The following is a 23,311-nucleotide window of genomic DNA, read 5'->3' on the forward strand; positions in this document are numbered from 1 at the left end:
AGAAATTGTTTTCCTTTTTGTTTATATTAAGGGAGTACCCAGAGAATCATAGAATGAGCTGAGCTGGAAGGGACCCATCAGGATCATTGAAGTACAGCTCCTGGCTCTGCACACAGCAGCCCCAAGAGTCGCGCCATGTACCTGAGAGCATTGTCCAGACACTCCTTGAATTCTGACAGGCTTAGTGCTGTGACCCCTTCCCTGGGCAGTCTGTTCCAGTGCCCAAGTACTCTCTGGGTGAAGAAGCTTTCCCTGAGATCCAAACTAAACCTCCCCCAACTCAGCTTCATGCCATTTCCTCAAATCCTGTCACTGGTTTTGTGATGAGATCAATGTCTGCCCCTCTGCTTCCCCTCGAGAGGATGTTGAAGACCACAATGATGTCTCCCCTCAGTCTCCTTTAGACTGAACAAACCAAGTGTTCTCAATAACTTCAGACCCTTCACCAGACTTGTGACCCTCCTTTGGATGCTCTCTAATAATTTGATTTTTTTTTTTTTTTAAATATTGAGGCACCCCAAACTGCACACAATATTCAAGGTGACACTGCCCTGGTGCAGAGCAGGACAATCCCCTCCCTTGCCCAGCTGGTGATGCATTGCCTGATATTCCCAGGACAGGGTTGTCCTGCCAGGGCACTGCCAACTCAACTTGACATCAACCAGGACATCCAGGTCCTTTTCCAGAGTGCTGCTCTCCAGCCTCTCCTTCCTTAATCTATACACACAACCAGGACTGTCTTGTCTCAAGTTGTAGGCACATGGCACTATGGCCTGTGGAATATCCAGGGTAAAATAAATTTTATTATATTTGATACAATGCTTAATTAAAGCCATGAATTTCTTCATATTTTGAGTTTTATTCGTACATATTTAAAATAGGTACAAAAAATTTTGTGTCCAGATGAAAAGACACAACTTGATTGCCTGACCAAAGAGGAATTAGTCAGCATGCATTATTTCTAATAATTTCACTTTCCTGCTTCATGCTTGACTTTTTATCAACAAAGTAATACTGAGTTTCATTACTTATTTTCCTGATGCTTTAGGCTGCACTCTGAATATCTGCAACATCAGCAGCCAATGTGGTGTTTTGTCTGCTGTGGGCTGTGCAGGCTCAAGGATTCATCAAAGGTGGCAAAGCTTTGGTTGAATTCTCTTTCCATGTTCCCCCATGATCTGCTAGGACTTCCTAGGATCAGCTGCTGGATGGCTAACCACAGGTTTTATTCCTCTGCCTTTTACATAATAGCCTGGCTCCCAGCCTTGTGACAGGATATACACGCTGTGCCATGCCTATTCCCATCACGTGGCAGACACACATCTGCAACGCTGGCATTGTGCTGGTGCAGCAACTTGCTTCCCATTACTCAAGGGCCATGTGCTGCAGCACCCTCAGGAAACAGTTTGGCAGGAGTGAGGCTGCTCAAACCCTGCACTCCTCACCTCTCAGGAGGCGCAAGCAGCGAGTTGCCAAATTAGTTGCTTGTTAAGCTTGGATTTTTGTCTGTGACCCACTGATTGAGACCCTGAGTGGCATCCTGCAAGGAGAGCAGGGGTGGTGGGGAGTGAAATTCTCTGTGTTACCATTAAATTTGAAGTCAAAGCTCTCAGAATCTGTTTGATTCATGTCTTGGGTCAGGAATGGCCCTTCCTATGGTGACCAGGAAAGAGATGAAGGCCTGTATGGGCACATTTCTGAGACAATGTCTTGATTGTTGAAACCTCCCAGGACAGTCATCTGCAAGGACACTGTGGTTAGTGAGGCTTAAGTGAAAGCATTTTTTTAACTTCATAACACTTTGTCAAATTAAACGAATTTATAATTGGTATTGGAATAATAGAATCACAGAATGGCTGGAGTTGGAAGGGACCTTAAAGATCATCTAACTTTTGGCCCCCCACCATGGGCAGGTACATCTTTCACTACACCAGGTTGCTCAGAGTTACATCCAGCCTGCCCTTGAACAGCTCCAAGGATTGGACATCTACAGCTTCTCCGGGTGACCTGGTCCAGTGCCTCGTCCTCTTCACAGCTCTGTATATAGCTGTGTTTACAGAAATGAGCTCTGTGAATTTGCCTTATCGTGTTGTGTTTCTGCTATGTTTGACACCAGATAAGGGGCTAGATGAAATCACACGTGCCATTTTATACCCTTGCAGTTGTCCGTGAGACAAGGAGCAGTTTTGATTCAGCTGGGCTAGTTCTAAACTACCTGTTTTACTCATGTAATGTTCAAAATCATTGAACTGAAAGAGTTTATTTTTTTGTTAGTGGAAGAGTCAGATAAGAAATTGTAAATATCTGTTCATTTAGCTTCGCATTTCTGCATTTAGACGTTTTACACTCTTAAAGGTTTTTGGAGTAGAGCAACAATTTTATAGTAAACTGTAGAGAGTCTCCAGCCAGTTGACAGATTTTGTTACTAGTGTGTACCTCTGTATTTTGTGTCTCATACTGCCATCTAAGGGCCATGTAGGCTGAGAAGGTGGCTAAAGGTTCTTCAGTACTCCTCTTTCTCCATACTGCCCTTCCCTTTGAGAAGTCAGCAATCCATGGATGAGAAATGAGCAGGGGATAAACACCAGTCTTTTGATGCAGTGTGCTTCATCTGACAGGAACAGAGGAATCTTCCTGATAAGCGATAAAATAGAATGTAAATCTCAGTCATTCAGAAAACTGCAGTTGCAATGAGTTTGTGTAAAGGCCAGAGAGTAACAAAGCAGGATTACAGGATTTAAGGTTACTCCTGAAACAGCAAGGGAGTGTGAGGTTTGCAGTCTTCAAGGTACCTAAATCCTCATGTCCTATTGATTTAGGAAGTCATGCTTTATAATATAATTTGTTTATTAAGATTTTTCCTAGAATGCTACTAAATAACATGATTTAGTTTCTTTGTTTAGTGTTTTGTTTGTTTTTTTGGGTTTGATTTAACTGGTTTTGCAGTTCTGGGCATTTCTGTTTTCTGGGACTAAGAGATTAAATGGTAAATAATTAGTGTTACTTCAGGAGTATATGATATTAAGCAATCTGAACATCATTTAAGTATTTGGGGGTTCAAGCATTCAAAATTTCATCACAAAAACTTACCTTTCCAGGATAAAAATGCTTTTTAAAAATATATATATATATATCATCTGCAAACTGTGTTTGTGTAGGCTTAATTGTGTAGGCTCCTTTCTCACACAGATATTTTGAACTACAAGAGTCATAAAGAAGTGGTGGAAGAAGCAAAACATTTCATTGTTTGTCAAATAGTAATGTTGGCATTGACCGACAGAAGCAGTTTTTATGATGATGACCCCTTTATTTTACAATGCATGACTTGCTTTTCAGGATAGTTTCCAGCAAACCTTGTGTACCAGAGAAAGTAATTAATCCTGCATGTTACTTTGGCAGGCTCATGGAAGCAAAGACCTGGAAGAGCAATTGCGGTCTGTGTCCAGTGTGGATGAACTCATGACAGTGCTTTACCCGGAATACTGGAAAATATTCAAATGTCAGTTGAGGAGAGGAGGTTGGCAACACAACAGGGAGCACGCCAGCTTTGACACAAGATCAGATGATTCCCTGAAATTTGCTGCAGCGCACTATAATGCAGAGATCCTGAAAAGTAAGTACAGGACGCAATCCGCATTCCAACGCACAAAAAATGAAATTCTGAAGGCTTTTCAATTGTGTCAAAAACGCTTTAAAAGCTAAGCATTGTCAGTAAACCAATCTCAGCAATTTGATAGGATGTGTTTTCTATAGTAGAAAATCTTTGATAGTAAGCCTTTCATAATGAAACAAATCAATGAAGACATATTTTAGGTATGTCCATCGTATAAAAGTGCTTTCTTGGCTCAGTAGAGAAAGTGAAGTGCTTGTCTTAAAGTATAAGGAATCCTACTTCATAGAGGCTGTAACAATTTTGCAGAAATCAAAGAGGATGCTAAGAGTTAGGCTCATTGAACTGTTTCTTCTCATTTTCTGCAATTGCATCACAGCTGGTAGTGCTTTCTTCTCTTTATGCATTATGACTTTGGAACACCAAATAATCCACTTTTAACTTTTTCATGTTACAAGAGGATAGTTGTAATGATGTTGTGCTAAAACAGGCAAAACAGTTTTCAAACCAATGTGTTTGAATACCTTTCAGTGTTTCAGATAGCTTGCATGAAAATATATTAACTTACAGTTTAAGCCAGTGCTTGTAGGCAGAGAAAGAAGGATTTATGGCAGGAGGTGTATTTTTGGACATGATATTGGAAATCATGTACCTTAATGGAGAGTTTTAAGTACACATAAGGCAAAATTTCCATTTTTGTTGAATAGCTTACCAAAATCTAGTGCCAAAAGGGAATAAAGTTACAGCTGTAAGTCTCAGGGCTGTTCAGTGTAAGATTATATTTAGTAAAATGCTGTATAACATGATACAAAGTCTTTGCCCAAATTTATGTGGGTAATCTGGGCACAAAAATCATCCATCAGATTAAATCACATGCTGTACATAATTGCTAAATACTTTTGCTTTAAATTATACCCTTCTAGTTAATAAACTAAGCATGTGTTTAAATGAATTTCACATTATGCCTATAAAATTTTAAAATTATAATATTTTATATCCAAGTGAAGTACTGTGTGGGGCTGGTTAGAATTACTTTGCAGAAGTGTGCAGAGCTACAGTGCAGAGTTTACTCAAGATGAGACTTGCCCCAGGTGAAGAAAGGACACGTGCAGCTTCAGCTGCTGGCCAGCACTGTGAGGGAGGTGATTCTGCCCCTCCCTCTGCTCCAGTGAGACCCATCAGCAGCGCTGTGCCCACAGTGTCCAGTTCAGGGGACAGCACAAGAAGGATGTGGAGCTGTTGGAGCAGGCCCAGAAGAGGGCTGCGAGGATGTTTGCAGTGCTGGAGCACTTCTGCTATGGCCTGAGAGAGCTGGGGCTGCTCAGGCTGGAGAAGAGAAAACTCCCAGGAGTTCTTACAGCAGCCTTCCAGAGCCTAAAGGGGGTCTGTAAGAAAGATGAGGAGAGGTGTTTTAGCACGTCCTGTTGTGACAGGACAAGGGTGATAATTTTAAACTAAAGAAAGTAGATTCACACCAGATAAAGGGAAGAGAAGTTTTACTGTAAGGATGGTGAATTACTGGAACAGGTTGCCCAGTGGGGTGGTAGATGCCCCATCCCTGGAAACATCCAAGGTCATTCAGGTTTGGGTGGGGCTCTGAGCAACCTGATCTGCCTGAAGATCTCTTTGCTCATTACAAGAGGATTGAACTAGGTGGCAGGTGACATTTAAAGGTCCTTTCCCACACAAGCCAGGCTATGATTCTGTGCTTTAAGGTCTCCCCTGCCTGTTGGATTCTCTTTTAGTTCCACTGTGACTTTTCATCTGCTCCATGATGATATGTCATGTCCCTATGAAGGAGAAAAATCAGCTAGAAGGTAGCAGAGAGAGATGTGTGTTACACTGACTAAAGGCTGTGACTCTAGAATTTCATATTCTGGTTTTGAAGTTTAGTAAGGAATCCTGATGTACTGAAAGATAGTTTTGGTTTTGAACAGTTACTTTATAACATGAAATTCCCTGTAACTTGGCAGGTATCGATACTGAATGGAGGAAAACTCAGTGCACGCCGCGTGAAGTGTGTGTGGATGTGGGAAAAGAGTTTGGAGCAACTACAAACACCTTCTTTAAACCCCCATGTGTGTCCATCTACAGATGTGGAGGTTGCTGCAATAGTGAAGGACTTCAGTGTATGAATATCAGCACAAATTACATCAGCAAGACAGTAAGTTCCCACACTTTTACAGCTGTTGTACTCCTTGCAAATACATTTATGTTCATGCATAATTTAAACCTGTTTATGTTCATGCATAATTTAAACCTTCTTATTGCTAAGGAAATAGTTGATTCCAAAATACACAGGAAAAACAGCTGAAGACACTACTACCTGGGAAAAAACCATGTTTAACGCTCTTGTCGCCAAAATATTTTTATTTTTCAGGGGAAAAAATGTCCAATTCTCAATTTTGAGATTATCCATGAAACTTAATCCTTTCTTTTTCTTTTTTCCCATCTACCTTATGCCTCTATGGGGCAAGCACTCCATGGAAAACTAGCCTGTAATTTTATTAGTGTAGACTGCTGCAGGACGTGTGAAGACAGGATGTATGTTTCAAATAAAGCCTTTTAGGAAGGGTGTTTTACTATATTAAGACATATTAGCATTATGTACCTATTTATTTATTTTGTTGTAATGCATCTTCTTCCAATGAATGTGCAGGTTTGGTTCTTCACGTTCAGGATTAGGGATCAGGTAGGAGTGTGCAGAGTTCATGCACTGAGCCTGTGACCTGCCTTTAAAACAGTATATTCTACATTATTCTAAGTAGATACAGGAATTATCTCAATTATCTTTCAACATTTTCCTCAAAAATCATGTAAAAATAGTCATACTTAAAATAATTTCCTAGGGTATTGTCCTCTTACTATAGTATTGGGTAGGGGTTTTGTTAGTTGTGGGCTTTTTCACTTTTTAGTGTAAATCTTGCTTCGTTTTTCAAGAGGATTCATCTAGCTGAAGATGCAGTACATATTTATAATGAAGACCAAAAACTGCATAGCCAGTTATAAAATTGAAGCCCTTAGAAATGTCACTCCTTTATAAAAAAAACTTCTTAGTGCTCTGAGCCTTTTCTCGGGGGAATTGGGGAATTTTCTTTTCGTCCCCTTACAAAGGGAATGTAAAGAAAACAGCAAAACCCACTAGTTTTGTAGGGTGCATTTTCTGCCCTCATTTCTCACCAATCTCTGTCTGAAATGGTATATCTTTCCAAGAATTTTGAATCCTAAATTTAGGCTACTGGTAGACAGCCACACTGCACAGGAGTAATGTAGCTCAGATAGCTTAAATGAGGACAACTACAACACTGACGTTGTTCAAGCTTTACCATTTTTCTCATTATTAGGAGAAGCCATTTTCTCAATTCCACTTGCTTGAAAGATGCAAATACAAATTTCATTTTAAAACCCAAGAAGTGGGACTTTTTTTTTTCTTTCCATGTATCGGTAAAATTTAGCTTACCAAAATAAAGAATTATCTAATCACAGAGAGAGCTGTTCCACATAACACAGATTTCCTGGTTTTTGAGCACTGTGTTGTCAGTTTGGGCTAAATCAAATCTTTCTCTTCATCTTACTGTTCATATCTGTTGAGCAAAGTAATTTTTTACCCAGTAGAAAATGTTTAGCACTGAGTTTCTTTTTGAAGTTCTTGATGTTATTGGTGATGATTTGATGTAGAGTAGTTAAAGATTTGAGAGACTCTGAAAAGGAAAATGTTAAAGGTCTTACTAGAAAGAAGAGGCAATAACACTGTTTTGTTTTCTTACTTATTCTGTAAAAGCGAGCAAATGTATCTATGAGTTTTCTGTCTTGCTTCTGATTTCCAGTTTTATCTGGTCCTTGACAGAATGCAGTTTTAAAAGAACCCTTAATAAAGGAACAGACCTATAGCTATATATCTTCATCTGTCACCATCTCAAATTTTTTAAAATTATATGACCACACTTTAACCAGTATCAGATGAGAATTAGAAAGAAAAAAAGTATTGGATTCAAGACCTTCTATGGAATTCAGGTACCCTACACACCTATTTTCACCACAGTTTCCTTAATTTCCTGAAAGAAATGACTACAAATAGTTTTCTCATAATTCACCAATTTTTAGCTTTATTTTTTGTGCATAAACTCCATAAGGTAACTTCATACTGTTCACCCTGCAGAAAAAGTGCTTAATGGGAAACTAATTTTTTAGCTGGAGTTCTTACTGTGAGGGCAAGCTCTAGCATTGGTTCCAGACATTAAAATATAAAGAAAGATTATATCAGCTTTCATCAAAATTAATTAAAAATGAAAGAACTAAACACAGAAATTATTTTTATAGGGAGCAAATAGTTGATTTCCAGCAGAATGGACCAGATGTTCCCAGACTGCCTTGGTGGCAGTGGTCTAGAGCAAGGTCAATAGTTTCTAGTTCAGGCTGGGTTACTCCTTTCTAGCTACTTAACTTTATTGAGAGAAAAGTAGAAATGTATTCTGCTATGTTTTTAATACAATTTTTTCCCAAAACCTGTTTCTGTAGTTGCTAAGGGATATTTATACAAGCAGGATTGAGATACAAGACAACTTCTTAATTAAAGTACAGTACAAGATCTGTGAAAATATTTGAAGGCTCCCTAGGCTAATTCACAAACTGCAGTAGGTCCTTTCCTGCCTGCAGTAGCTCAGTTTTTAACTGGTGGCTTGGCTGGTAAGGATCTCTGGGAAATGTGACTGGTTGGATTTTCATTTTGTGGTGTGGTTGTTTGGGTTTTTTCACTGATTTGTTATCAAACAGCTGTTCTGTGCTTCTATGGCACAAATAATTCAAGAGTGGTTTCAAGGATTGTGGAAGTACCTGGTGCAGTTACAGCCTGTCCCTCAGCAGCACATTTTAATGCCCCACCTACAGATGCTTGTAGGCTGAAGGGAAGCAGAGAGCTGATGTCAAAGAGTTGTTTCATCCCATTCCCCCTCTTGGCTGTCAGGATGGACTTTTTTTGGCTTCTTTCAGAACACTTGTTGTAAAGGTCCTAAATCATCTTGTTTCACAGTTACAGTTATAGTCCCTCCAGGGAAAACATCTATCCAAGCAGATCAAAATTCGATTTAGAGGAGATTTTCTCACAGGAAACAAGTTAACAGCTTGAAATTGTTTGCCCAGTTTGGGATGTATTTTGTGTTCTTTTTCACAATTCAGAGATATGCCACAAGAATATTCAGTTGTTTTCAACATTACAATTTCTACCTTTTCCCATGCATTTTTCTGTTAGATTAATTATTGTAGTGATATAATAGGTAGTTTTAATAGTGGGAGATACATAAGTTCTAAATATTTTTTGTTAATATTTCTGGGGAAAGAAAGGAATTAAAATAGAAAAAGATAGAATAAGGAACCCAAGCATATTAAACAAATATTAATTTATTATATAAAATACCTGTTGTTATATCCCACATAAGCCTTGAAATAGTTTTCCAAGAAAGTTCAACAGTAATGTAATGATGATGTGCCATTTCTCAAATAGTTTATTTTCATTCTTTTCAATATAGACATGTTCAGTTTTGAAATCAGTCTTATGTCCTTAGTTTAAAAATCTCTCTAGACACATTGTACTGTGTTACACTGGTGATATTTGGCTGGCCTTACTGACACTTTAGAAAGTGCAAAGATCACAAGTGATGGAAACTTAGACTCAATCAATTTAAGGGAAACTTGCCAAAATAAACCACAGGCCATTGAAGAACATGGTGTAGTTAATGTAAATCTTGGGAAAAAAACATACATAAATCCTGTATTTGAAAAGTATCTAGAGTGATGGCCTTCCCACACAATAACAGTTTTGATATATTTTAGGAGTCAGGGAACATATTAATAATTTTATGTGTGCTGACACAATGGATATTGGCACATATGATGATAGTGCTGAATAAATTAATTTAGCCACTGAAGCAAAGAAATGCTTTGTATGAAAAGCCTCAGTTTTTCTGGTAAGTACACTATGAAGTCCTTCTGGTGTAAAGAAGAAGCCATCAAGGCCATGGATCAAAATTTTATGCCTTTTGGGGCTTTGAGTAACCAGGTGTAGTGAAAGGTGTCCCTGCCCATGGCAGAGGGGTTCTAATTAGATGAGCTCTAAGGTCCTTTCCAAACCAAACCATTCTATGTTTCTAAGGATCAGTGAGAAGGAATATATGGAAAATGGCTTTTTCAGGAGCTCTGATAGTGCTTTTTCTCAACACATTCAGAGATTCCCATCTTCTGTTAGATTCTTTTCTTTTTTTCTTTCAAGTTTAAAATTATGTTAAGTTCTAGGTTGTGGACAGTGCTTGGAAGCGAAACCCTAGAAATGGTGTGAAAACTGGAAGACCGGCCATCTGGCTTTCTGTGATAAAACAGCCTTAGACTGGCTGAATGGCAGGTGTTGAATTTCTTATTAAATGCATTTAATTATTAATGGCTTTCAATTGTTCCTCAATTACACAGAGCTTCTGTCAGTATGTGCTGTACTCTGAGATTAACAATGTGTAACTGATTTATGTTTACAATTAGCAGCTTTTCTGGAGGAGGACAGGGCTTTGTGATTGTGTGGGGGGGAGTTTTGGGTTTGTTTGGTTTTTTGATTTTGGTTGATTTGTTATTTTTGTTATATATGTATTATTCTTTAGTTGTACAATCACTTATTGCTTCTGTTGATGCTTTCCACTGGTTTCTTGAAAATGCAGTGTTGGTGGCAAAAAGGCACAGTACAGCATGGGCCAGTTGAGGCTGTTTCTGTCTTTTGTTTGCCTCTGACTGGAGCAATACTCATGAATTGCTGTTTTATTTATTATAACTACTAACATCTTTCAGAGCAATAAATGCTCTCCACTTTTGAAAGACTTCTCTAATCCCTACTGCTGTCAGATCTTATGTTCTTTTGGGGGCTAAAGCTCATTCATTGTAGTCTTTGGTACCGAGTATCTGTCTTTAGGGATTGGTACCTGAAGGAAATGGTTTCTCCCTTTAGAGTGAATTAGTATGTTTTTTATCAAAATTTGAAGTTGGAAAGAAAGAGAAGATTTGGGCTTCTAAGAATGCAGTATATCCAGTCTTTTAGAGAATGGAGGATCAAACAGAAATATAAGCCATTTGATCTCCAAGAAGAATTGCCCATTTGGGCCATGTGGGTAGCAGCAATAGTAGCCACAGCCAACAGTGGTGCCAGAAAAGGAATTGAGAATCAGCCTCATACATAGGTGCTATGAGGCATTTTTCATAGAAATATCTTTCTACGTGTTGACGTTTGGTTGTTAAATGTTGCCAGACATGCCCAATAGTGACAGCAGATGTTGAGCTTATTGTTCTGTTGGATGAGGAAGGGGAGCAAAAAATAAATTGTAGATGTTATCAAAACCATAAAGCATTGTTCATGGCCAGGTTTTACATAATCCGAAATGTTTTACTTAGATGAAGGTTCAGACAAAACTGGTGCTTGTTGAGTTTATTCACTTAAATAGTTTCACTGAATAAACAGTAGTAGCTATTGGGTGAGGTAAAATATGTTACTACTAAGAGAATTTATTTGAACAAACTGAGGGCAATTTGAGGAGGTCAAGGAAACTAGTCTACCTTTATGTTGTTTAACTAGACTTTTTTCTCACTGCACCACTGAAGTGGTGATGGGAATAGTTGTTAGCAATATTCATCTCCAAATGATACCTTTCACAGTGGAAGGATAAATGTAAATTAAGATTAATTCATGTTCACCATCATTTCCAGTTCCATTACCATGATTGATGTGTCTCAGCTGTTTTTGTGAAATTTCTCTCAGTGATCTCCTAAAGCTGAATTGGACTGTTGGGCAGGGACCTACCTCTTTTAGGTGGTTTGGAAATGTAGCAGTCGTCCTGTGCTGCCATCTCCAGTGGTCTGGAGTCTGCTATGCTTTGCAGCATGGCAAATTGATCTACTGCAAGAATACAGGATGAACATGCACTTGTTTTCCAGCTGTAGTTAGGTCCATTCACAGACTCATGCTTATTTCAGTCTCTAAGATTTATCCGTTCTCTCTGCAGCAAGTTTTTATTTCAGCTTCAGAAAAGCAAGGTCATACTGTCATGAGAGAACAGAAAAAAAAAAATCTCCTTGCATGTGTAATATTGTAATTAAGTTTGTACTCTTTACTCTGCCCATCAAGTCATACATATCTTCTAAGAATCAGCTTTCTAAGCAGGTGAATACATCCCAAAATGCTGTGTTTTATTTTTTAAAGCATTTAAAAACACCAGTATTCTGATTATATTTGCATGCTGCGTAAATGACATACTCTAAAGTTACAGATTTTTAAAAAGCATTGCAAATACTCAGCTAAAAATAAGGTTTTTTATACAATCTTATCAAGTGGAACTGGAACAAAAAACCAGTGACCATTTTTAAAGGTAGTAAAGTCCCCAGAAGATGAAGACATGTTCTTAAATGTATTTGGAAGAATGACTGAGCACATAAAAGGCAGCAGTGCACTTAAAGACTATCAAAAACCAGCTTTTAAGACTTTGACCTAGTGTATTTGTCCTAGCTTTTCAGGAGATTATTGAGACATGAGTTTTATAGCAAAACCTACTTAATTTGATGAAGTAGATGTCCTGAATTGAAAACTGAACTGTTCTTCTGTTATCACTTGTTCAGTTTTACTACAAGGCATTGCTGAAGTTGTCCTCTTTCACCATTTGAGCTGTAGTTTCCACTAAAATTAAGATCTTGTTAATTCACTTACAGATTATTTCATCAGTAGTGGATATTTCCTAATACTTTGGGAAAAAAAAAGAATAGTTAAAGATATATTTTATCAGGATAGGCATATAACTTGCACAGACACAAATACTAAAAATTTTTAAAATGTGGTAAGCTGTAGTTCAAATGTTATTCATCCAGAACTGGTATGATCAAGGTCCACTATACTGCCGTTTTACATAAGCTGTTGTAATTGTGCAAGTGATGTATTAGGTGGTAACTTACTGTCTTCTTTATATTATTCTTCAGTTTTTCAAAGCACCTTCCAAAAGTTTCATTTTGGATTTTTTTTTAAATGCTGCCAGTTTGAAGTCATCTCCTCTAGAAAAATGAGTTCTTTGTACATTTTCCTCTCGTATATTAAATGTTGTAGTAAGCAAACTGGCATGTAACAGGGTTTAACACAAAAAAATGTTAGTTGTCACATCATAGCCATTATATTAATTTTGCACATAATAATTATTCACCAATATAATTGAATGCTGGAACATTCAATTATAACAAAACAACAAAAAAATCTGAGCTTAAATTCATGATAGGTTTTTTGTATGTCCTTCCATTAGTTTTATCTGGATCTGTGACAGAGGTGTTTTGCTTTTTGCCGTTTGTAGCTGTTTGAGATCACGGTGCCGCTGTCCCACGGCCCCAAGCCCGTCACCGTCAGCTTCGCCAACCACACGTCCTGCCGCTGCATGTCCAAGCTGGACGTGTACAGACAGGTCCACTCCATCATACGGCGCTCCTTGCCAGCAGCACAAACTCAGTAAGTATCAGCCTTGTCTTGCCTTTCACTTTATGAGCAAACCTGTATAATTCGGATTTAAAATACTGCTGGGAAGTTTTCACAGCTTGCATAGGCAAGCTATGCATGGTGGTAGCAGAATGCATTCTGCAAGGGAGCTGCCATTATTTTACACAATTTTACTAAATTGACATCACCGTTCTACCCAGTAGATAAACTGGAGCAACATGATTTAAAACTGAAGAGTAATGTATGTGGGATTTGCTTGATGAAAGAGCTACAGTCCAATTGAGACTTAAAAAAAAATCAGCAAAATCAATTTATTTTCAAAAGAAAAGCTAAAAAATATCTCTGTAAATAATTAGGAGACAATATTTCTCTCTCAATCTATATTTTCATATTTTGAATGCTTTTTTTTAAAGGCTTGTTTTTTAGGGAATCGTTAACTTGCAAATCTTTCTTCACATCTTCATGTGCCAGAGGTGCATATAAAATAGACTGGAAGGGGGAAATAAAGGGTTAATTGGCATTCCATAGAAGTAGCATATTGATTTTTTTGTGTGTGTGATTTTGAATGAGAAACGTCAAAGAACAATCTGGTACCAGAAATCTGATTTTAAGTTATTAAAACACTTGAAGATTTCCTTCCTTTATTTAGAGTTTTGAATGATGGTTTTATGATGTATAAATATTTAGGAGGTCAAAAACACATAACAGTCTAACAGTTGCTTTGAGGAAGAGTCAATAACTAGAAACCAATCGGGAATGAATTGACATTTTTTAATAAGGTGAATGAGTAGAACAAATTTCTCAGAGGTGTTAAGCATTTTCCTCAGTGGTTTCAATCTGTTTAAGTCTGGATGTTTTCTGACACATTCCTAAACATAGATTATATTCTATTTGAGTTTAATTTATCTAATTTTTTCATCAAAACATGGATCATAAACAGTAGCTTGGAAATAAATCTATTCATAATTAGTTTAATTGCATAATTAACAGATTATTAAAAAACAAACCCAAGAGTCAGTAAGAAAGTCAAATTGTGTTGACTCTCTCCAGCTTCTCTGTGTTTCTAAGTTAAGAGCAGTTGAAATGATCAGTGCAAGAGTTTGTTCTATCCAGGAAACAGCTAAGTGTAGTTGAGGGAGGTGAGAGTACAGATACCAGACTTGGACCAGCACTCACAGGTAGGTAGCAGTTTGTCCTGTGACTAAGAAATCACACTTCAACAGAGGTAAGACAACATAGTACTAGATCAGAATATATAAAGGTCTTCTCTACTGTTACTTAATGTATTTAAGTTTGAAATCTGTGGCTTCCTGCAATAAAAAAGCAGGAGGGTTTGATTTTTTGTTTGGTTTGGTTTAATTTGGTTGGTTTGGGTTTTTTTAACAAAATACAATAAGATGTCTGTAGATTATCCATACAATTTCTCAAGCAGAATTGGAAGGCAGGCTAAAGGAAGCATATGCCAAGGAAACATATGCAAGAGTGAGATCGTTACTGGGATGAAATCAGGAAACACTAGTTTGATAAAACTTTAACTATACTGGGGTGAAGCAGGGCGATGTTAAACTGCAGCAGTCTTTACAAGTGCAGTGATTTAGCGTGTTGAAGGGGAGTGGTCTGCTTGAATGGTGATCACGGAAGAATATCCCAGCACCTGCATTTTTGAATGTGTGAGTAATGGTGCTCAGGGGAATGAAAAGTGCATGAAATGTGTAATATAGGTGTTGTCTTAAAAGATTAGTAGGATTTTAGAAATACTGCAGAAACAATGAATAAATTACATAGCCCGGATACACGAAGTTAGGCTTGACTTGTTCAAAGATGTAATGTCAGCTGTGGTGATAAAGAAATTGCAAGCAAGGAAGATGAGATAATACACATAAATATTCTATCAGTGATTCACCAGACAGCTCAGTTCACTCATTCTTTAAAAAGGCAACAGCTGCTGTTTGGAGTTTTTGCTTTCTTTGGTACTACTACCTTGGCTGCAGGAAAAGAGGACTAAAGTATTCAGTTGTTTATTGTCTTTATTTTTAAAGTGAAGAGGCATCACTGCTGAAAGTCCAATTCTTTAGATGTGAGAAGGCTGGCCAGAATGAGTGACTGATGAGAAAGTGTCAGCTAATGGCACATAGCTTTCACATAAAGTGGAATGAAATCTGATAAACTGATTTTATTTTTTTTAAGTTTTGCCTACACAATTAATTACAAAACTATTATTGCTGTCTTTTGACATCTTAAATTTGAAAACATTTTGTAGTTCAAAGAACTACATGGAAAATGATGCCTGTTACCATGCAGTATTTGGCATGCAAAAGAATTTTTATACTTGTCTATATGAGGCTTATGTTCTACGGTTAGGTCTGTTTCAAATCAACATCAGCAAAGTACAAATGCCATCTTCTGGAATTTGGAGCTAAAACTTGATACATGAGAAGGTTTCTTCAACAAATGATTGAAAATCTCTGAAGTGGGGAGAACCTTTAGTAGCAGATTTGACATGAATAAAATCAAAATTATGAATGAGCTGACACTCTTAGAAAGATATTTGCAATAGTGAGAAACTAAAGCAATCAACAACTAAAATAGGTTTTTTTTCCCCTTGACTTCTTATAGTAGTAAATCAACAGCATTTTTAATTTCGCAGGTGTCACGTGGCAAACAAGACCTGTCCGAAAAATCATATTTGGAATAATCAAATTTGCAGATGTTTGTCACAGCATGATTTTGGTTTCTCTTCTTACCTTGGAGAATCTGGTAAGCACTTTCCCTTAAAGCATCAACTCTCCTCCTAAAGACAAGAAGTTGTAGTAATTATTTGTATCGTTTTCTGTATCATTGCTACTACTGGTTGTCGCTGTCTTTGGATAAATGCTTGTTTTTGATACGCCATAAAAGGTATGGATTTGCTCATTTCTTCACATAAAAATAGGTGAGAGAGTAGACACAAAATTCTGGTACTAGTGGGATTCCTCTGCTGCTTTTGCAGACACATCTGAAGGATTCCATATCTGTGGACCGAACAAGGAGCTGGATGAAGAAACCTGTCAGTGTGTCTGCAAAGGTGGCGTGCGGCCCTCGAGCTGTGGACCTCACAAAGAGTTAGACAGGTCATCGTGTCAGTGCACGTGCAAAAACAAACTTATCCCTGCATCCTGTGGGCCCAACAAGGAATTTGATGAAGAGAGGTGCCAGTGTGTATGTAAAAAGACCTGTCCTAGACATCAGCCACTAAATCCCGCAAAATGCGTCTGTGAATGTATAGAATCTCCCAATAAATGCTTCTTGAAAGGAAAAAGGTTCCATCACCAGACATGCAGGTAAAACCACAGTTTTTATTTCTTTTATGGTGTTCAAGGCCTAAAATTTTGGGTTGTGGCATTATCTGACTTGTTGAATTGCTTTGTAGTCCTAAACTCTAAGCCTGTTGTCAATTCAGTTTTTATCTTCTATGACTTCTATAATCTCTAAGAGGAAGCTACTAGACATAATAAATATCTTAAAGCATATTTAGTTTCTGGTGCTCTTAGACTGCTCCTGGTACTTTTCTTCCTTTTCCTTTTTTTTTCCTGGTGAAAATGAAAAAATGTAATTAGTTGGAATTAAAAAAAAATTATATATATACATATATATACATTTGTTCATCTTTATAAAGAAAAATGTGAAGTACAAGTAGAGATACTTGTGTTGAAATCTCTAAAGTGAGGGAACAGATTATTAACTGGCATTACTTGTTTACAAGTATTTGGCCTTTTAAGTGACAGAGAAGACTTGTTAGAAACATCAGAAATTATTTCTTCTCTTTAATTCAATTTTATGTTTGCATAGAGAAAGAAACCAGCCTGGTTACATAAGCTTTATACATTACAAAGCCTTTGCACTGTAGATTTCAGTTCCAGCAGTGCTACAAAGATAACCCACTAGCAGTTTGAAAGAACATTCACAACTAGAGAAGTCAGGCACTTAAGCTAAGAAATGCCATAATAAATATCTGATGTTGATTTCAATATCTCGGTTGATTTAAAGACTTAGTATTTGAGGAAGGAAATTAAGTTCAGCCTTTCTCTGTTGTGTTGTGGTTGAATACGATAGAATCATTTTCTCACTTCCCAGGACAATATGATATAGGATGCTTTTACCTTTTTTCTAAGGTCTTTTTCTTTTGTCTTTGAGTGCAGAAAGCAAGGTTTATATATGTTGTTACTTTATATCTCTAGAACCAATAGTCCTGTAGATGTTAGCACTGTTAGAGGGGACAATCTCTCCTCCTTAAGAAATGACTTAGCATAGGTTTCTCACATTTTGGTTCTGTCCAGCACAAGCTGTTTCTAAAAGGAATAAAAATCCTGCAACATCCTTTTTATCTCTGAAAGATTCCTTGCTCATTTAGAACAGCATCAATTATACAATTTAATTTATACAATAAAAATATAAAATATATTTACAATACAAATTTATTAAAAATAAATGGAAGTACCATTCTGTTGATATTTGTGCTAGACATGTGAGCCATAGACATGAGCATAATCCTACAGTCATGTTCTAGACAGCTCCCTGTCCTACAAGTAATACTTGTAGCTTCTGGCTTTGAATCAGTAATATTTTTATGCACTGTAGCTAAATGCCTCTGCCTCTAGTGTTACACCCTGCTTCAGATGAAAGGAATACAAAATCATCTACAAAGCACAGGATGGGAAGGGAAAAAAAGCTCTCAGCCTACTGCTTTTTAAGGTGATTATGCTTCCCAAGAAGTAGCATTTCCTCATTTCGTCTATTGGAGTTGTTAGAGTGCCCACTGTAACAATTTGGGCATTCGGCACAGCAAAAATTCACAATTATTGACCATAAACAGAAAGTTGCTGCTGCTTTGCCCAGCTCTATGAATAGTGACTAAACATCTATCTTAGCTCCAGTGTGCTCAGATTTTCCTCATTGAAACAGACCTCTGTCACATGAAACCACTCTGTAAACAGCATTCAGACCACATCTCTTGAAAGACCTGGTCTATTGTTCAGCAGTTTCCTAAGGAAACCACATTTTATGTAGTTACAATGACTCTGCTGCTATTCACCTTGTGCTACCACCTCTAAAATTTATTTTGGTCAGTTTTGACTGGGCCAGATAACTGGAAACTTCATCTGTTAAGCACTTTAGAGGAGGAGAGGGACTTTCTTGCTCTCTTGAAATGTCCCAAATAAGGATAAGACTGAAGTAACCTGACCTTGACTGCTGCTAGACACAAACTCACAGGGGAGAGGTGCTGTATAGCACTCCCAGCTGCAGGTTGAAGTTCACAAGGACGCATGAATCCTAAGCAAAGTGAACTCCTCATGGTTAATGTTTTCATGAGTGCTTTTCATTGTGTACAGTCATAGAGATGCGGAAGAGTTTGGCTTTGCCACTTTTTCTGCTTATTTAATTTTGCTGTCATTTAGTACAGTGGTCTGAACTTTCATGGCAGAGACAGCAAGAAGGTGAGTTCAGTGTTTCATCCACTGCATCTCTGTGGAGTACCTTTTTCCCAGAATGGACCCCTAGCTGGTTGCTTTTTCACTTAGAGTATTAGATCCTTCCACAGACCTTTTCGTTGCCTTTTACCGCTGTTTCCAAATTTTCGGGGGAATAGATCGCAAGGGGTTTCAGAGGTTCCCATGAGCTGCTACTGATTTCAAATTTCTGTTAGGTGGCACAAAACAATGTTACTCCCTTAATTACAGAGACCACAGTGGTGAACTAATCTGTGATAAATGACATTGAAAACACTGAACATGATGTGACTAGTTAATAAATGTCCCATTTGCAGTCTTCCTCATTCCTTATCACTTTCCTCATAGCCAGATTCATTTGTTGAACTGGATGGTGTGAATTAATGTAACTGTAGTGCAGACCTGATATCATAAACAAATTATTGCAAAGCAGTAACTTAGTATCCAAAACAGGCACATAACATACTAACTTATTTGCAACAACAATAAGAGTTGCCGCAAGCCTGAAACAAGAACTACCAAGGGAAGAGGAGAGTGACATTGCACAATTGAGCGTGCTGTATATATGCAAGTAAGAGTTATCGCGATAGATCATAATATCAGTGTTTCACAAACAGGCACACATTATTTCAATACAAGTTTTAACTGTAACTGTGCTGAAATTCAAGACATATACTTGTGTCTTTTGACTCATTGCCAGTGTCTGAAAAAAATCACAGACTTGTACTTTGTCTCTATTATAAACCACGAAGTATTTAGCATTGTTATTGTAAGGTTATTTTGGGTCAAGTTCTTGTTTTAATAGAAAAATTAAATAGGAAAAGGAAGGGTTCAGGGACAACCAGAGATATTATCTTTGTCTAAGTTCTATTTTTCAGTCAAGGAATTGGTGAGGAAAACTTCTGCCGCTGCACACGGAGATGTGATTTCTGGTTCAATGCTGTATTACTTATTAAACTTATTTTAATCAGATAGACACTAATTCTGTTCTTTCTCCTCTAAGATTTATCAGAATCATGATAAATAGGCTCTGATTTTTCTTCAGAATGCACACAGATGCAATATGAATGCAGATGTATTCCCACTGGCTCAGAGACTGGCTGTGGGAATTTGCAGCTTGAAAGGAAGTATGTTCTCATTTTCAAGATCAGAGTCACAGTGTAACATATGTAGACAAACCTCTCTCGGGCTTATTGAAGTAGTCAATAAGATGAGAAACAGTCCTCGGTAGGAGAGTGAGAGATTTGGTTATAACATGATTCTGGATTACCACCTCCAATTTGCAGCATGCAGTAGGTTACAACTAACCAATCTGAGTACAGAAATATATCCTATTTTCAAACTAAAACTAAAAAATAGTACTCGAGATTAGAATGCAACTACAGCCAGCAGTGTGATAAAAAAAGATCCATATGTATCTGTTGCAATAGAATAATTTCAGTATAATTTGTTATTGTTTCATTGTCTTTTGTAAAGAATAGTTCAACTAAAATTGTTTGTAAGAACATAAAATATATGTATTTGTAGGAATTAAATATTCTGTTGAGAAATAGCAGTGTGAAGGCACACAGCTTTCTGTTCCAGTTAACTATAAACAATGGTTTTATACTAATGCCCACTTTTTTTCCCCTTTCTTCAGTTGTTACAGACCTCCGTGCACAGTGCGGACGAGACGCTGCGACGCTGGCTTTTACTTCAGTGAAGAAGTGTGCCGCTGTGTACCTACATATTGGAAAAGACCACTTATGAATTAGCCAAGAGAGCACTACTTGCTACGCTGGTGTACACTTTTCCATTAGAACAAAAGAGCAACAGAAACTTTGCTAATATTTGGAATTAAATGTTCACCAGAGACCCTGTGGGGCTTTCAGAGACAGACTCGTGCTTTTCCTCAAGATGTGGAAAGCAAATATAGAAAACAACTGGGGTTCGCATTTTGTAAAGAACTCAATAAGGACTTGTTTTCTGTCAATGACCAAATGCCTAGGTTCTCCTTCTTGTGATTTTTTTTTTTTAAGAGATAATGACTATATAATTTATTTCCACTAAAACCATCGTGCAGCATTTCTGTTTATAGCAGTAACAATTGTTAAAGCTCACTGTGATCAATATTTTTATATCATGCAAAGTATGTTTAAAATAAAATGGAAATCGTATTATGTAATGGTGAGAATGTTTAATCATCTGCCTAAAAAAGGAACTCAGATTCAGCTCTATTTTCTGGATTCTTAACAGGGAAATAAGCAGTAAGGAGAAAGCACTTTTATGATAGAAGGCTGCAGACATTTTCTTGTATCTGTTGTGTTTGCCATGTGGCAGAATTATATTGACGGTTTTGTGAGCCAGTGGTACTTCTGTCTCTACAATGAAAGTAGAAAAGGCATAATTAATAACAAGGAGAACATTGGAGATTCTGTACATTGCCCAAGTATAAGGACTATGTTTAAAACACAGCAGCAACTACTCACATTCTAATATATTCATCTCCTATTTTATTTCTTGGTGTCATTCCCAAGGAAAAGTATAAAACTGAGTCCATTCAAGATTATTGGCATGTAAGTGGAAATACCAAGATTGTTTTTTATTTAGTGTTACAGGCTACGTTATAAATTTTACAGCTAAGTCTTTCAAAATGCTTTGATGAGTTTACCATTACGTAGTCAAATCAGATCTCTTGATCAATGTATACAGATGCAAATATATTTTAAAGGGGAAAAAATATATTCCAATGGGGACATGAAAGGACTTGTACCAGTCTGCTGTGGATTGACACAGTCTCTACATTGAAAAAATCTCTTTCAGAAAATATGAAATCAAACATCTACAATTTTAAAACAAGGTAAGATTTTTAACTTAGAAGTTGGAAGGAAGTTTTTTACTTACAGAAACTTTGTTGGGTGCAGAGTGGAGCAAGCAAACCTGCAAAGCAAAATTTTTGTGACGGGAGTGGTCAGAGCTCTAAAAATAATTCTGCTGGGTCTAAACAGCTGTTCTTAAAAGATTTATTGATGAAATAGTATTATATTCCAGAACTTTGGCCAGGAGGGGTTGCTTTTCTAGATTCTTTGTATTTCATAAGTTTTGATTACTCAGTCCCCATCATGGGTTGAGGCAGTGTAACAGGATGAGAGATACTTTGAGACTTCACCACTTTCCACTGTCTGCCTGCTATTCTCAGTGTTCTTCTTAAGAGGCCAGCTGTTCATTATCCAAACAGGATAATAGGATGAAGTTCAGGCATGCAAATTCTGAACAATGTCTTTATTACCATATTGCTTCAGCAATCAAATGCAGATAGAAATGTGGATGACAATTTAACATTGATGTACAACTTTAGCTGTCATAACAACTCACACTTCCATCAGTAGGATTGGTAGTCATGCAAATCATCAGTGTCTAAATTGGCAATGTTGACATAATACCTAGAGGTAAATGTTGAAATTTAATTCAGTATTCAAAAAAATTAAAGCATCCACTTCTATAGGTTACCTGCTTGAAGGAAGCCTAAAATACCTTAAGAAACAATTGAAAAACAAATTGGATTACTGCCGTGACTTGTATTGGCGAACCAAAACCTCTACACTTTTATAAAGACATGAGGGAAAAAAAACCCACTGTAGGTGAAGATTTTAAATTTCTGTCCCAGACCAATACAGAAGACAGGCAGTGAAGAGAAACCAAATCTGATACCAGGAACGTAGCCTAAGTAAGCAGGTATCTAACTAACAGATCAGAAATGTACTTCTGGTTATAAAGTAGAAGGGCACAAGTAAAGGCAGACCAAAATCTACATTCCATCACGTAATTCCACAGAGATTATAAAAATTGCATGTTAAAACAATATGCAAATAAAAAAACCAAACCCTGCAAAACTGAGCAATGATCAAATGTCTAAATTTTTTTAAAGGCTTCATGAAAAACAGCTAATAAACCCATTGTGGCTAAGCAGGTACTTGCATTTCTATTGAGTGAGCATACTACACTCAAAAATAATAAAACCCGTCTGAGTAGGGAAGGGAAGGCAGGAAGTTAAAAAATGAGACCAGTGAACAAGAAGTTTCAACATTATCACAAAACACTAGCATCCCATAAGAATTACATTCTTGAATGCATTTTTCCTTTCTTAACTTTCCAAGTATTGAGATTTTTAAGCATAAATTATGCCAATCTAAGTAAAATAAGATTTATAGAGAGCAAATTCCTAACTTGTAAAAGTTACCGCAAAGTCAGGTTTGTGTCTGAGCAAAGTGAATGGTTAGCCATTCACAAAATTATGTAGATGCATAGAATAATAAATACAAGCAATTGATAACATTTTCTGATAATCAAAATCTCCAATTCTACTTTCCACGAGCACAGTTTTATAAAAATGCATTATACATAACACAAACATCAGAATTATTATCATTACTAGTGGAGAGACTCTACAGATTCTATGTGATAAATGTGATTCTATTTATCTCCATACTGTCATGAAATAATCTCTAGGGTAGGTCTTCCTTGCATTTATTACATAAAGTAGCTTATAGGTCTACACTGTTTTCAGTTTTGAAGTTATACTTGATTATGATCTCTGAAATTTTCATCTTCACTTCAAACCTTTATATTCTTTAAAAAATATAAAAATAGGCTATACAGCTTAAAAGAAGATTTGATAGATAGATGATAATTCTATATGCAAGTTATTCTGCACTGACTCCAAATAAAAAGCTTGTATTG

At 37.0% G+C, this 23,311-nt stretch overlaps 1 protein-coding gene across 2 annotated transcripts in view; it reads left to right on the forward strand.

Moving 5' to 3' along the window:
- The window catches only part of VEGFC (vascular endothelial growth factor C), a 68,543-nt gene extending 47,556 nt beyond the window's left edge, over nt 1-20,987 (forward strand). For both annotated transcript variants that reach the window (XM_054295637.1, XM_054295638.1), the window contains exons 2-7: nt 3,400-3,613; nt 5,584-5,774; nt 12,967-13,118; nt 15,754-15,863; nt 16,096-16,426; nt 20,232-20,987. In XM_054295637.1, the coding sequence (XP_054151612.1) occupies nt 3,400-3,613; nt 5,584-5,774; nt 12,967-13,118; nt 15,754-15,863; nt 16,096-16,426; nt 20,232-20,346 (1,113 nt within the window). In that variant the 3' untranslated portion in view covers nt 20,347-20,987. The remainder of the gene's footprint in view (nt 1-3,399; nt 3,614-5,583; nt 5,775-12,966; nt 13,119-15,753; nt 15,864-16,095; nt 16,427-20,231) is intronic.
- Nucleotides 20,988-23,311: the final 2,324 nt, after the last annotated feature.

This window comes from Melozone crissalis, unplaced genomic scaffold (assembly GCF_028551555.1).
Source record: "Melozone crissalis strain CALT ecotype California unplaced genomic scaffold, PUWL_Pcris_2 ptg000006l_1, whole genome shotgun sequence".
NCBI classification, from domain to species: Eukaryota; Metazoa; Chordata; class Aves; order Passeriformes; family Passerellidae; genus Melozone; species Melozone crissalis.